The following is a 16,551-nucleotide window of genomic DNA, read 5'->3' as shown; positions in this document are numbered from 1 at the left end:
ATGTATGTGTATCTGTCAGATGTGTGCATGCATATGTGAGAGAGAGAGAGAGAGAGAGAGAGAGAGAGACTGAGTGAGTGCCAATTACACATACATGGTAACACACACTTTCATTCACTTTCTCTCTCTCTTCTCCCTCTCTCACGCACGCTCGCGCGTGCGCGCACACACACACACACGTCCATATATCTTTCACTTTCTCTTCTCTTTCAATTTCTGCTCTCTTCAAATCATAAAGAAATAAATTTTTTTACGGAAATTAACAAATACATTCGAAAACTGAGTTGCTGATTTTGACATATGGGGTATCAAAAGATTCAGTAATCTTTTGGCTAACAAATAAACTTTATTTTCATTTACATATTTGCATTACACAAATTTAACATTATAATCTTTCTATAATTCAACTATCCTAAATGACATTTTATTCCATGACAATGATGACATTGCATTTTCTACGAGTGCCTACTTTAAAAGACATCCATTTCTCTATATGTTATGAGGATATACAGCTACTCACTTTCTCTCTCACATGCACATGCACACATACATACAAAAAAGATGTATGCATATGTATTTATGTATATGCATATGAAAGATAGTGTGTGTGAGAGAGAAAGAGGGAGAGAGAACGAGAGAATGTCACACATACATACAAAAAATACATACATGACAACACACACCTTTACTCATTCTCTCTCTCTCTCACACACACACATCAATTTCATATACACATACATCCTTCACTTTCTGCTCTCACTTCAAAGCAAATGTTGCCTTTTCACTTTCTCCTCTCTTCAAAGCATAAAGAAATAAAAGATTTTTACGGAAATTAATGAACAATCATATGATCCCATATGACCAAGTTGACAACTTTCCTGCTTCAAATGAAAGAATGCCATAAAATAACTTCCTTTGGCATATACACACATTCTACATCTTTTGCAACAAAAGAAATTCTTCATTATTATAAAATAAAGATATATGAATTTCTTAGATACTTTACTACCTATTTTGCTTTATTTTAGAAAATAACTGTCATACCTATTGTAATAGAAGATGAATAGAAAAAAAAAGATGACTGGAAAATATGTTTACAATTTTGAACAGAGTTTCTTTCATATCTGTATGGTTGTCTATTTATCAACAGAAACACACACACACACACACTGACAGAGATGTGAGTGTGTGTTTGTGTGAAGAAAGCAAACAAAAAGGAATGAAAATGTGAGAACTTTATCAACAATAATTTTATTGTAGGATGGATTTTAGAGATGGATGTCTTGAGTTTCACAAATAAAACAAAATGTAAAGTGCAACTAATTTGAGTATAGAAATGAGGTAACAATTTCACAATATGTGGCCTCAGTTGTAGAGGTTATATGAAGACCAATCTGATCACTTAATTGCATAATAGAAAACAATTAGTTATAACATGAAATTTTCTTACTCGTAATCCCAGAGGGCCATTGAGTCCATTTATTCCCTGCAATAAAGAATGAAAAAGAAAATATTACAATCCATATTATAAATATTATATAATGTCTTCCTTTTAATTAAATGAATATTAATTTCTAGTATAATACAAGGCCACAAACTTGGTGGGTATGAATGCAGTTGATTAAATCAATTCTAGTGCCTGAATGGCCCTTATTTTATCAATCCTAGAAGGATGAAAAGTGAAGTTGACCTTGATGGAATTTTGAATTGAAAATGTAAAGCGATGTAACTAAATACTGCTCTAAGAATTTTGCTATCCACTGTCTTAATTAAATGAATATAATGTATTTTTTTATATTGTTGTATGTAGCAAGGAACCTATATATTTTAGAAAAAGCTCTGTTCTTGCAGTTGAACAATTATTATTTTATTAAATCATATTTAAATAGTCTTTAGTGGCAAAGAAAAAGGACAGTAAATCAAATGGAATTATATTTAAATACTTCAATTACCATTATTTCCAAATTTATACTATTAATATTGATCTCATTACAAGTAGAATATAGAGATTAATAGTAGATTAATAAACTACTTCCAGTTTTTAACTCAAATTGTTAGCTTTATGTATAAGTTAAATGTTAATGATGTAGAAATATTAAAACAAGAAACTAGTAAGAATTGTTTTAAAAAATAATGGATATGTTTAACAGTAGTAAATATACTTTTACTAAACTGTGTTTAATGTTTCAGCATATCTCTAAAATTAGGTTAGATCCAACAAAGTTTCTGTCAATTCATAGGCAGTGACTAAGTTTGGTGTAGCATTGCTAGAAGCAAATTTTATGTATGGCAAGGTGTTGTATAAGAAATTTATTTTTGATTTTTAGTAATTTCTTTCATGTTCACAGAGATTAAATATTACTCTGAGATAGGCAGTTCTCTAAATTACTAGAGTGTACTCTAAATTACTAGATTGTAATCAAATTATTTCTTGAGAATATGACAGCTTAATTCTGATTATTAGACATGCACATCACATGAAAATGAGTACATGCAATAAATGAGGGAACACTGGAAAGAAATTACTTGATTGATATTGAATTCCAACAAAATGATTTTGATAAGTAGTAGAAATGCATTTAAGAAGAATGGTATATTGATTAGGAATAACAAATAGTTAATATGTTTGAAAATAAGGATATTAAGGTACTATGCATTTACACAAGAGTTGGACCAAAAGTAATGCAAAATTGGGAATAACTTTTGTAACAACTGATATAAGTCATTCAAATTGTGCATGTTAGTAAGGTAATTCTTCCTCCATACAGGTGTTACTTAATTGACATAGTCTTTACTTCATCATCATTTTCAACATATCTGTGTTGTCAAAGCACTGTCCCTGAAGATAATCCTTCATTAGATCAAAGAAGTGTAAGTTGGAGACTACCAGGTCAGGGCTGCATGGTGGATTACTTTGCTGACTGCCTGATTTATTGTTAAGATGTGTGTGGTTATGCATTTCCATGCTGAACGTGGATAATTTTCAGATTCATATTTGGTCTCTTCTTTTTAATGGTTGCTCTAAGCGTTTTGAAGTGTCTTAATGCATTGTTCTTGGTACATCCACATTTCAAAAAATCAAGGAGGATGATTGTGTCATTCCAAAATACAGCCACAGTGACTTTCTGCTTTGGTCACTGGCTCTTTTAACTTCTTAGGAGAAGAGACTTGATACCATACCATGGAATGAGCCTTTGTTTCCAGATTATAAGGATATGTCCATGTTTCATCCCCTGTCATAAGATCAGAAAAAAAAGCTACATTGGATTCCAACACTTTCAGCAGATCAAGGTAGACTTTTCATTGTTCTCTCCTTCAAACTGTCAACAGCCAAGATGCCTACTTCACACACTCTTTCCAACATCCAAAGTCTTCCATCATCTTCTATAATGCATTGTAGATTCAACCCAGGGTCGTGCCTCAAGTTCACAGATTGTGACTTGTCTTTTAGCTCAAATCAATATTTCCACTCACCAGCAATTCATGTCAGTGACTGCAGCTGATATTCTCACACTGCATATTCCTTTTCTTTAAACTTTGTCCATCTATGTACTTTGTTTTTGTCAACAGCACCATCTCTGTATACAACCTGTAACATTCTGTGGAGGTTGGAGAGCCTGCACCCCTCCTTCATCAACAACTAATGATAACAGGTTGCTTCTGCTTAGAATCCATTATTTGCCAGCAATGAAGAACAGAAATAAGACTTACTATAGAGGAAGAGTTACTCTACCAACAAGTGTAATTTAAATGATGTATACCACTAAATAAAAAAAAGCTATGTCTATTTTAGCATTACTTTCAGTACAACTCATATTTAAATTAACGTAAAATTGATGAACAAAATCAAAATTGACTCTTACACCAATAACAGTTAATTAGCACATAAAAACAAGCAATTACACAAAATTATAAATTGCGTGGAAATCTACATACAGGCTTGCCCTGGTCTCCTTTTTCTCCTTTAGAGCAAGCACATACTGGAGCACCATCTTTAGCAAATCCAGGGATACCTGCTGGACCAGGAGGACCCTGTGAGGATGAAAATAGTAACTTAATCATTTGAATGCTTTTTCTTTTTTATTGTTACATACTAGATTCAATATTCTGTTATATATTTTGTTCACAGCATTACATATTTAAATCGATATTTTCTTTGTTAATAAATTTGTAAAGTTACAGTTTAAACTATTTATGATAAAAGAAAGTTTAATAAAATAACAAAATGGATGTAAGTATATCTGGGATATACATAACCGTTAAAAAAGTTATCAAACTTAATATGCAAAAAAAATTTCTGAGTTTTATTTCAAATTGAGAGAGAGATAGATAGATAGATAGATAGATAGAGAGAGAGAGAAAGAGAGATAGATAGATAGATAGATAGATAGATAGATAGAGAGAGAGAGAGAGAGAGAGAGAGAGAGAGAGAGAGAGAGAGAGCGAGAGAGAGAGAGAGAGAGAGAGAGACACACACACACACAAAGTCAAAATTGAGTAATATTAAACAATCGAAACAAATTCTAAAATCAATGTATGAAATTTCAATAATGATTAAAATTAGTATCTGAAAAAAGTCAGATGCAGGTTAGAATGAGTTTTTCTTTTTTTGTGTGTGTTAATAAAGAAGATTAGTTGGGCTACTTCATTATAAACTTTAAATGGTAAATACTTACATAAAACAAATAAAACAAAAATCAGACACATAATTAGTAAAATATAACCATTCACTAATGCAAAATTAAATCATGAAATTGATTATATCTATTCCTCAGATTAAACATATATGTACATACACACACACACACATATCATTGCATCGGAGTGTTCATGAATTTAGCTAGATACTCTTCCTATAATCAACCACTCTATGATATGGACTAGATGCACTTCTTTAAAAAGAGGAATGAAGGGGTGGAATGAAGAATGTATGAGACAAAGGGATATGTAGATATGAAGTGATGGACGGATCATGTAGTAAGGAGGTGAGGGGAGAGAAAGAGAGATAAGTGAGGAACAGAGAAAGAAGATAATGTGAGGTAGATGAGACTGATGGCATTGATGAGGCAGTCTTTAGAGGAAGTGGGGTGTAGTCCAGCAAGGACAAAAATGAGAGTATTGGGTGCAAAATTGCTTTCTTACCAGGGAATTGGGGGTAGATTCATCATCATCATGCATGGATTAGGCATTATTCATTCAGGTAGATTTTTTATGGGGTGGTGCCTTTTCTGTCACTAGCCCTTAATTGTTTCCAAGCAAGTTGATATTTCCCCATGGTCAGATATATTCCCATAGAATATTGGAGATGAATGATGTCACTTGTGTGACAGTCACATTCACTTAAAACTATTGATCAATGTCAACACAAAGAGACATAAGCATGTACATGCATATAAGACAGACTTCTTTCAGTTTCCAAAGAAGACACTTGCTCAAAGGTGCCACACAGTGGGATTGAAGTCAAGATCATGTGGTTGAGAAGCAAACTTTTTATTAATACAGCCATATCTGCACCTATTTACTAACGGTTGTAAATATGAAGTCTTTTCCTGGTGAAGAATGTACAACCCAACGAAGGCTACTGATTAGTGACTTCAGAAAGTTCAGAATAAGACCTAGACAGACCAAGAGACTAAAGACAGTTTGAAGAATGCAAGTGTTGAAACTGAGGTATCTTTCAGCTAAATATATGTTCAGAGTAATTCTAGATGATGCATATGATGAAAAGGAGCAAGTGACAAAGACTTATCACTTACAGAACAATTGGCAGTCTCTAAGAGATAACCTGCTGAAAGTTATAGACCATATTGCTGCCCAGTGCAAGGCACCAGTAAACAAAGTAACACTGGTAGAATATTACTATGGAAAGAACAACAGCTAAGAGAAAGATGTAAAAAGAATGAAACAAAGGGAGTTAACAAAGAACACTACCATGTTACTAGACGAGAAGCTAGATGATAAGAGTGTGTGTGTGTGTGTGTGTGTGTGTGTAGTATGGAGAGAAACTGAAAGAAGGAAGATGAAGGGCATGAAATGTTCCAGATTACAAGGCAGTGTATCCGAGTGAATAGAGATGTTGGAGAAAAATGTGTTCAAAATGGTAGTAGCACACTTTTGCCAACTGATTATTACAAGAAAAAGTCATGGAGATGTTACTACGAAACATTGTTGAATGTGGAAAATATATGGAAGACGATCTACTGACTGAGGAACCAGCTACTGAAGTAGATAGCAAGTCAAGTAAAATAGCTGATTCTTCTGGTATAGTTGCTGAGATGCTAAGAGTATTGGGCAAAATAGGACTCAAGCTAGTCAACTGCATAGTTAACCAAATTATACAGGGAAATGTTATATAATGATCATCAACTGTTACAGGAGTAAAGGAGGTGCTCTAGAAAGAAGCATCTCAGAAGGTATGAAACTGATGGACTAAGTTATGAAAGTAAGTCTTAGCACAACTGGTTAGGAACACAATCCACTTAGACAAGATGCATTTCTTTGATGCTCTCATCATAGTGATACAACAGCAAGAGAAGTTCCTAGCCAAGAGTCCCACTGCATGGTACTTTGGGCAAATGTCATTTTCTATAGTTTGGGTTGACCAAAGCTTTATAAATTGATATGGTAATTGAAAATGGATAGAAATCCATATATATGTATGCATATGTGTTCCCATAACCTTGTCTTGACACTGCTAATTGTGAAAAAAAAACCCCACCCCATACCTTGCTTGCAAACAGGTGAAAAAGTTGAAAATATGAAGAGCATCTGGTCATAGAAAACTTTTTGCATACAAGCATGGAAGAGTGTACAATGAGATGTTGATATGATGGTCATAGTGAAATATACATATATAAACACACCACACAGATATATTAATTTATACACATACACACATGAGTACATGTGTATATGTACATTTGTGTCTCTGTGTGATATATATCTTCCCCTTGTGAATTGAAAGGCAACCTCATTAGTGTTGGTGCTATGAAAAGCACCAGGCATACTCTGTGAAGTGGTAAGCATTAAGAAGGGCATCCAGCAATAGAAACCATACCAAAGCAGACATTAGAGAATGACATAATCCTCTGACCCAGTAGATTTTGTCAAACTGTCCAGCTCATAAAGGATGGAAGATTATATACACACACACACACACACACAAACATTAACTCAAATATAAAATTTTATAATACTAAGTCCTATTCTACTATTATTGATGGATATTCTTAGGTGAAACAAAATTAATTTTTCAGGTGTTTTTCTTAACAAAAACTAAATATTACTTGATAAACAAATATCATGTTACAAATGTATATTATTTTAAATGAACATAAAAAACATTGTAATAAAAAAATACAAACAGAAAACACAGAAATATTAATATCTATAAAATTTTAACGTTTAAATATGAAATATTGATTTCATCAATGAAAGCAATAAGTCTTTAAATCTTTATAATAAAATTTAGAAATTTTATCAGAAATATATGAATTGTAATTGTTAGCTTTTATCGTAAATGAACCGCTTATAACTAGAATTGTATAAAAAGAGATGATCTCTTTATTTGGTGCCAGTAGAATATGAAGCTAATAATTAAAGAATTAATAAGAGTTGTTCTTATAACCATAAAACAAACGCTTGAATCAATAAAAATATTTTCCTGGGAGTTTCACAAGAATCAGCTTGTAGTTATAATCAAGAAACATAACTCTTCCCAAGGCGAATTAGAGTTATGTTCCTTGACATTTCCCATTCTCTTGCGTACAAAAAGAAAATAAATAAATAAAATACATATTTCATTTGCTTCAAACTGAACATTTATCATTCTTTAGCATTGAGGGAGACACAACGAATTATGTGAATTATTAACAGATGTGAAGCCCCAGTAAGTAAAGGTCAGAAAAAAAAAGTAAACTTCAGACAAAAATAGGCATTTAGAATAAGTGAGAAAACCTGCAGTAGAAAAAAATTACTGAACCATGCTGATGCTTGTATTGGATTTTTCTACAGTAAATTTTTAGAGCTCTCTTCATTAGAGGATTATAATTACTAGTGAGTATCTGTAACACTTGCAGAAAGAAAGATAAAATATAGTAATCTCTTGCCATATCATAGTTCACCTATCGTAGTTTATTATTTAAGCTTTCTCTGTGGTGTTGTTTTGCATTTATAATATATATCGACTGGCCTCCGTGCTGTGGGCACGTAAGAAACACCATCCGATCGTGGCCGTTCGTCAGCCTCGTCTGGCACCTGTGTCGGTGGCACATAAAAACACCATCCGAGCGTGGCCGTTCGCCAGCCTCGTCTGGCACCTGTGTTGGTGGCACATAAAAACACCATCCGAGCGTGGCTGTTCGCCAGCCTCGTCTGGCACCTGTGTCGGTGGCACATAAAATCACCCACTACACTCTCGGAGTGGTTGGCGTTAGGAAGGGCATCCAGCTGTAGAAACACTGCCAGATCTGACTGGCCTGGTGCAGCCTTCGGGCTCCCCAGACCCCAGTTGAACCGTCCAACCCATGCTAGCATGGAAAGTGGACGTTAAATGATGATGATGATGATGATATATATATATATATATATATATATATATATATATATATATATATATATACAGAAATTATAAAAATAAATAAAAGATATACAGTACTGTACTGTTTCTACTTCATGAATTTTCGCCTACACAGGGATCAGGGTGGAATACCCAGGATAGTAGAGGGATTACTGTAGCCATTGCGGATATAAGGGAAAGGTCAAACCTGATCCTTTGCCATTATTTTTATTAAAAATCACAAAGGATTTCTAAATCAGACACAATTTTAGAGAATCAATAATCTGCAATTCTAGAGCTGTATGGCCATTAAATTGAAATAAGATTTATATTTAACACTTGTGTTGAAAATATGAGAAAATCAGTGGCTCAAAAATGAAACTCATCAGTAGAACCTGAAGTTTCTCTGGACTTAAAGAAGGCTTAGAAGTGATTTAATGAATTTTATTTCCAGGTTTAGGTCATAAGTGCATCCAAAGAGTCAATATTCAGTGACATAACAGTGCTGATTATAAGCAAAATAATTTTCAGATTGTCCTCCATGCTGACATTTTTACAAAGTGTTTATTCATTCCATGAAAGTTGTTTATTATTATTATTATTATTATTATTATTACCATTTTTATTATTAATAAGAATATACATGCAACATTGAATGTATTGAAAAGTGTAACTATATATAGATAATAGCATGCCAATGAATTTATCAAGATAAAAATTTATTTAAATTGTTGAATGAAATGAATAAACTAGTAAAAATGAATTATATTTGTTCATTTCCAAGACTGAAATCATCTACTTTTATCGAAAAGAGATTTTAAAACTGAATCAGCTGTTTTGCATTTAGAGAAAAAATAACCAGAAGAAACTTATTTTCCTTAGCTAGATATGGAATAATATTTGCCTACATGATAAGAAAATTGTACAGAACTAGGAAAAGAAATATACTGTTTTTGTATATTTTAAAGTAACTTCTTAGATAAATTGTAAATCGACTCCATATATATATTTTTTAAGTTCATATAATTAAATTTATGCTGTATATTTCTCTTAATCCAGATACATTTCTCTTAATCCAGATGCATTTCTCTTAATCCAGATGCATTTTATCTGAATAAGTGCTAATATCTGAAGGCAATAAATTCAAATTCAAGGTACTGAAAATTATAAACTGAAACTCAAGTATCCATAACATTTCAACTGTTGAAATTATTGGATGAACGTTAGATTGAATATTTTAGGTTACAAAAAATATCTTATGCAAATTTACATAAGAATACTAGATTCTAAAAATAGAGATGAAGTTAAATCAAATGTTAATGAATTGGACATAACACTTGAAGATAATTAATTATGTTATGTATAAAATGATGCAAAAAATTAAGAGGAAAATTATTTGTGAAATAATATAAAATACATAGTGTTTGGGGGATTTATTTAATTATGATATCAAAACGTATTTACAATAACCTCTCTAATACATTGCAGATTGAAAGAGCTCAAGACAAGTATCACTTATACTGGTATCAGATTCTACATCATTGCAAAATCACTTTGGTATTAAGTATTTTCTAAACAATTTATGCTAGAACAGAACCATGTTAGCTTCCCCATTCTAATAACTATATTTGTTCAAAGTCCTAAAATTCATTTCATACATTTAGTTTCCATGAGATATCGCATGACCTGTTTTAGAGTTGAGCTGTTTTAGAGTTGAGCAAGGTTACTTAGGATCTTATGCAAATACAGATGCATTTAGTATATTATATATTGAGGAAACTGCTTATAAGGCTTGTATTAAATCAGAAGTAGGACAATAATTTTATTTTGATTGCCTGTGTTGCTTTACCAGAGGTCTTAAACACAAATGAGTAAGAAATGTACACACACATATATTAACATACTCCAAAATAAACATTATATATATATATATATATATATATATATATATAGAGAGAGAGAGAGAGAGAGAGAGAGAGAGTGAGGGAAAGAGAATAGAAGAGAGGCTGTATTTGTGAACATAGAATAAAATGGAGTTTGATAGAAATAGAAAGTTTACATAAAGTGACATGTACATAGAATAACAGAAGCTACAATAAACAAGCAAAAACAATACTTATATAACAGAATATAAGAAGGATTATAGAATAGATTTTACAAATAATCACAAAGAGAATGAAAATTATTTTATTAGATTCCATTGAATACATCCAGTTGACAGTGCATGCATCTTCAGAACTTACTGGTAATCCCATTGGTCCATAGTCACCTTTCTCTCCTTTTTCTCCCTGATAATATATATATGGCAAATAAACAATAAACATGCAATTGAAAGGTTAGAAAATCTGAATGTGCAAAATCAATATTTACAGTGTGATTTTTTAGAAAGTAAATTTTTGTATCTCTCAGCTAAAAATAAACAGGACTTTTGTTTTACAATTCTGTTTCTTAATTTATTGTTAAAATACGCTGAGAAAGAATAAAATATGAAGAATATAAAAAAAATAATTAATAAAAATCTCCAAAAAATATACATGAAAGAGACACATCCATAATTCATTGGTATAATTATATTTTAAATGCTATGAAAAGAAAATTAGAGAAAATAGTTTACCTTAGTACCTGATGCACCTTTCATTCCCATGGGACCCTGATTAAGAGATGAAATTATAATCATATTTAATAAACGGAAAAATAAGATTAATTGTGGGTTACCAAATATCTAAAATCTTCATAACATTAACTGTAAATGAGTTGCAATTTAATATGAAAAGAGGTGAAATATAGAAATATATAAAAGAATTAGCGTTCAACACTTAGGAATATGAAAAATATTTAAATATAATAATTCAACTAAACATTTTGTACAGAAAATTTATAATGGAAATAAATGAACCAACTGAAAATTAGTAGGATGATATTTAAGTGCAGATATTGTTATTTACATTTTAAACATTAGCTAAAATGTAAATAACTATATTTACAAAACAGAATCAAGATTTCATATAGTAGCATGTTTGTAAGTGCTGCTAACGTACATAATATATGTTAATATCAGATCTTTAACATAAAATTTGATTGAATGTTCTTTCATTGATTTATAATATCAGATTTTCTAGTGTTGTAGAAGGTCAAAAAGATCTTAATAATAGATTGTAATTTGTATCTGATATATATATCTATATATATATATATATATATATATATATATATATATATTTATATATATATATACATATATATATTTATATATATTGGTGCCATGAAAAAATGCACCTGATACCTTGTGTGAAGTGGTTGACATTAGGAAGTGCATCCAGCCGCAGAAGCTATACTAAAAATGAGAATGAATCCTGTTGAATTGTCATATCCATGTGAACATGGAAAATGGATACAAAGTTGGTGACAACGATATTAATATCATCAGCGTCACTCAGGCTCATAATAGATTTTGCATAAGATATGTGCCTGCTTGAAGAATTTCAGGTTTTTCTGCACTATTTCTAGCCCCAAATGGCTAACTTTTGTATATCTAGGACTTCGCCTTTCTCCATTTCTAAGTTAAGGGTAAAAATAAAACAACTCTGCAAAATACAACTGATCTTTACACACAGACGTACAGAATAACAGCCATCAAATAACAATAGTGGAGTGCACAACAAACAACAGTGATCTGACTGTCACCTGTATTCTTGACAAGAGATGCCAGTTAGTCTTTTACACCTACCAGGCTTGTTCGTATTAGTCTGAGTTGCTGGATAATTTTTACATTACTTTAACAATATTGTAAAACGGAACCTTTTTATAAATTGGAATTTAAATCCTAATCTCTATAGAAATTTATAGTTTCAAGAAAACATTAAATTTGAATTACTTTTAATTTTTATGATTATAGATAACAACTCAGGCTGTAATTTCTGAGCCCAAGTTAGGCATGTGTGAACGAAGTCGAGAGAATGTCAGCTACGAAAGATATTTTTTGACACGGGGCACTTTTAAGACGACTGCCAAATGCTGAACGAAAATGTACTGTGACCACGCTCAATAAAAGGAGCCCGAGTTATGGACTGCAATTACATACTTGAAGTCAGTGTTGGCAGAAATTAAATCAGCTTGCAAATACATGATCACTTTACAAAATTTATACTTGGGCTAAGCCCAAGCAGCCGGAGTCCAGAGTTGCCACTGACATAAATCTATATATATATATATATATCTTGAAGCAGATTTTTTGACAGCCTAATGCTTTTCTTGTTTCCCTATTGTAAAGCAAGGTAATATCTCCCCATGGCTGGTTATGTTTTTACACGAGACTGAAAATGAAAGCCACTGCTTGTATAATGGGGATGCTCATTTACAACTATTGTGCAATGTGAAGACAAGGAAATACACACTAACACCCACCTCATACACACACGTAATATACATAAACACAATTAGGTTAAACCATTACACTCAGTACTATATTTGTGAGATGAGGTATTTATATAATGTATACTGTTTATATACATTATGTGATATATCTATATGCATATATATATATATATATATATTTATATTTATATATGTCATTGTATTATTTGCCTTGGTTCTAAGATTGGATGCCTTTCCTATCACCAACCACTGTATTGAGTGGTGCATTTTCTCTTTGCACCAACACTCGACTACTCAGTAACCCGAGATATGTAGACTGAGGAGGGAACAGCAAAGAGAGCAATGACAACAGAGGGCCTGAAATGGGTAGTTGAAAAAGGGGATAGCAATGAAGTGTTGAGAGTACTCAGTAGTGTAGGGCATGAACACTTGCTCAGGTGTGAGAGAATGGAAGTGACAAGAGAATGATTGGAAGTATGGTGGGAAACTCAGAGCGATATTAAGGAGCAAGAGAGATTATTCAGAAAAGTGGAGCGGGAGTGCTGGCTAGTAGTACAGCAGAGTGAAACTGAAAGTTCAAGAGTTAGTAATTGGCACTGAAAGTCATAGTTACTGCTTTTGAAATGAAAAGGGTATCAGACTCCTTAATTTTTTGAGAATGTGGCTACACCACAAACAATAAATGGCACATTGAGACACTCAAAAAGCTTAAGGGAAGCCATTAGAAGGAATAGACCATGACAATGTGCAACCACACATCTTTGGTGACAACTCAGGCAACTGGCAAATTGAGATACATTATGGTGCCCCACCCACTGCACAATCTGAATATAGTGTCCACCAGCTTCCACTTACAGTGAAGGACAGTTTATAAGGACAACAGTGCATACCTGAATTTTTCCAAAGTGGATTCAAAGAGGGTTCAATGATTGTACATATGCAACGATTGTTATGGAGACTATGTTAGGTAATACATTTTGCATAGAGGAAGTGGTATTCTACAAACATGTGCAATTTGAAGATTCTTTTATTCTTTTACTTGTTTTACTTGTTTCAGTGCATTTATTGAGAATACCGGACTGTCTTACACAGGATCTTGTTTTTAGGAATTCCCAATAAGTTATGAATACCCAAATTGTGAAGTCAGTTATATAATAACATGAAATTAGTTACCTGATAGTAAGAATTCAAATAAAGTAGCCCCGAAAAGGGCTTTAATATGTTCCCAGAGTATATAGAACTTAGGAGGAAATACTAATAAGGTATGTACATTAAAATCATGAAGCATGTTACACACACACACACACATATATATATAAAATACAAAATGGGACAAGAAAGTAAAACCTCAAGACAGTTAGGTGATACAAAAAAAGGACAACAAAACATCCAGATAGACGATACAAAGAAAACAAAGATGGGTCATTCAGAGTTTTCTTTCCTCAGTCGAGTTCCAGATTATCTTTAATGTGCTTGTTAATCTGAGGTTTTCTCCATTTTCTGATTATTTATATTTGTTTCCTGATAAACTTTTGTTTATCCTGTTGTCACCTGCACTATATGTATGTGCATAGTGTGCCTGCACAGCAATGCCTGGAGATAAATATACATATATATATTAATATATATATGCTATATACATATGTATGTGCATATGATTAGATTGCATCAAAAGATACAATCTAATCATCAAAAGAGATAAAAACATTGAAACAAATTCCAGGTCTTCCCACTCTACCTATGTTCAGTGAATACCACTGATGAATCATGGATAAACAATGAGAATACTTTCATACAAAAGTACAAACTCAGACTTAACGAGCTTTATCAAAGTATATACACAAATAACTATTCACACACAAAACTCATTCTGCCACTTAAGATGAGGAACCTACACATCTATCAACCTAAACTTTAGCCACTGGACTACATACAAATGACTCCTGTCTGCTCTCCCACCAGACACATTAAATCTGGAGTGCCTTGATTGTAACTAATCATGTTCATTCAATTGTGTTGGCCTTCATTTTAGGTGCAATATATACTACCACATGACACTAACACACAAACGTAGCAGCCAAACATACAGAAGGTTCTAAATTTAATCATGTGATCATTCTCTACAAACTCTTGACAGAAAACATTCAGAACATTGGTTGTTTAGCACTACCCCTAGACTTGTTCAGTCAACTGTGTCAGCTTTAAACATTGTCACTTAATACTAGCACACAGACATAGTGGGGAACTTACAAAAATTTCCAAGACCAGTCATGTGACTATCCTCTACCAATCAAACCCTATTCAAAACATATACTAATTTCAGCCATGAACTCCCTATAAAAATAGGGCAAGCTTGAAACCCTAGTCAGAAGCAAGATAGCTGTGACATAAGCCACGTCTTTCTATTTCAAATTCTTGAAAATCCTTGTAAACTGTGAAACTGGTTAAATCTTGAAATATTCTAATCATAAACATTTGAACTATTCTCCTCGGTGCAATTTCAACTTATATATTTCCTATGTTGCTACCTGTGTGGAATAAAAGAACATTGTTTTTTCTATATAGTATAATATATATATATATATATATATATATATATATATATGGTATAATATAAATATGTGTGTATGTGTGTTATCAAAGAGAAAAATGGAAAGAAGCATTCACCTTCACAAAAACATGCATACATATAAAAATTAAGCAATTATTTGTCAAAAGATAAAATGGTAAAAATACATATTTTAAACATGACAATGTTATCATTTTAATATAATATTAAATCAAGTGGTAGATGTACTACAGTATATAATCTAGTAACTAATAATATATAAAGCATATGTCATTTAAAATAATCACGACTCTTTTAAAATTAGAAATGTAAAGGGTTAGCTAAATCTAAGGGAAGCAGGGAAACACAAACACAACAGTAATAGCAAACAGAATACTTTTTTTTTACATTTAAAGCTAAACTTTTTCATACCAAATAGCTGTTAACATACTTATATAATAAGAGTAAAAAGACATTAAAAGAATGAGTGAGAGAGAGAGGAAAAACATAATGTTAGAAGTCAATAATTATGGTTAAAAATAAACATTAAGTAGAGTATTAGATAATGATAACAAAGAATAGTAAAAACATATATTAAGTACTTCTCTAAATTAAAAAAAAAGTACGTATGCCAGGCAAAATTTTCTCAATAATTTTTAGTGAATCAAGAAAATTATAAAGAAAAAAATGGCAGGTAGAGTGCTGTTATGCACTATTTTTTCACTTTTAAGGCACAAAAATCATATAATTTTCTAAAGTGATATAAAAGAAACTACAATAGATATTAGATTTTGTAACTGAGTAAAATTCCTGCACATACTCAGAAGCAAAAAAATAAATTGCAATGAATCAAAAATGACAAATAGTCCAATATTTCATTATTTATCACCAATAATTCTATTAAAATGTTTCACAGGAAATTAAGTTGCATTGAATCAAATTTGTTGAGGAAAACAAAACAAAAACAGAGACCCTCACAATGTATATACACATATATTAATTTTAAATACATTGCTACAGCAGGCACCTAGTTTATTAGTGGTGGCAAATCTTTAATAGTAATAATTACTGC

At 31.8% G+C, this 16,551-nt stretch overlaps 1 protein-coding gene across 17 annotated transcripts in view; it reads right to left on the bottom strand.

Moving 5' to 3' along the window:
• The window catches only part of LOC115223710 (collagen alpha-1(XXV) chain), a 242,380-nt gene that overhangs the window by 14,305 nt on the left and 211,524 nt on the right, over positions 1-16,551 (bottom strand). For 14 of the 17 annotated variants that reach the window (XM_029794403.2, XM_036513365.1, XM_036513370.1 and 11 more), the window contains 4 exons: positions 11,172-11,207; positions 10,801-10,845; positions 3,937-4,032; positions 1,451-1,486 (listed from right to left, as the gene is read on the bottom strand). In XM_029794403.2, coding sequence (XP_029650263.1) covers positions 1,451-1,486; positions 3,937-4,032; positions 10,801-10,845; positions 11,172-11,207 — 213 coding nt within the window. The remainder of the gene's footprint in view (positions 1-1,450; positions 1,487-3,936; positions 4,033-10,800; positions 10,846-11,171; positions 11,208-16,551) is intronic. The other 3 variants (XM_036513374.1, XM_036513405.1, XM_036513421.1) reach the window with 1 other exon arrangement.

The sequence above is a fragment of the Octopus sinensis genome, linkage group LG2 (genome assembly GCF_006345805.1).
Source record: "Octopus sinensis linkage group LG2, ASM634580v1, whole genome shotgun sequence".
NCBI classification, from domain to species: domain Eukaryota; kingdom Metazoa; phylum Mollusca; class Cephalopoda; order Octopoda; family Octopodidae; genus Octopus; species Octopus sinensis.
Note: the sequence above shows the minus strand (reverse complement) of the source record. Positions and strands in the feature narration are given on the sequence as shown.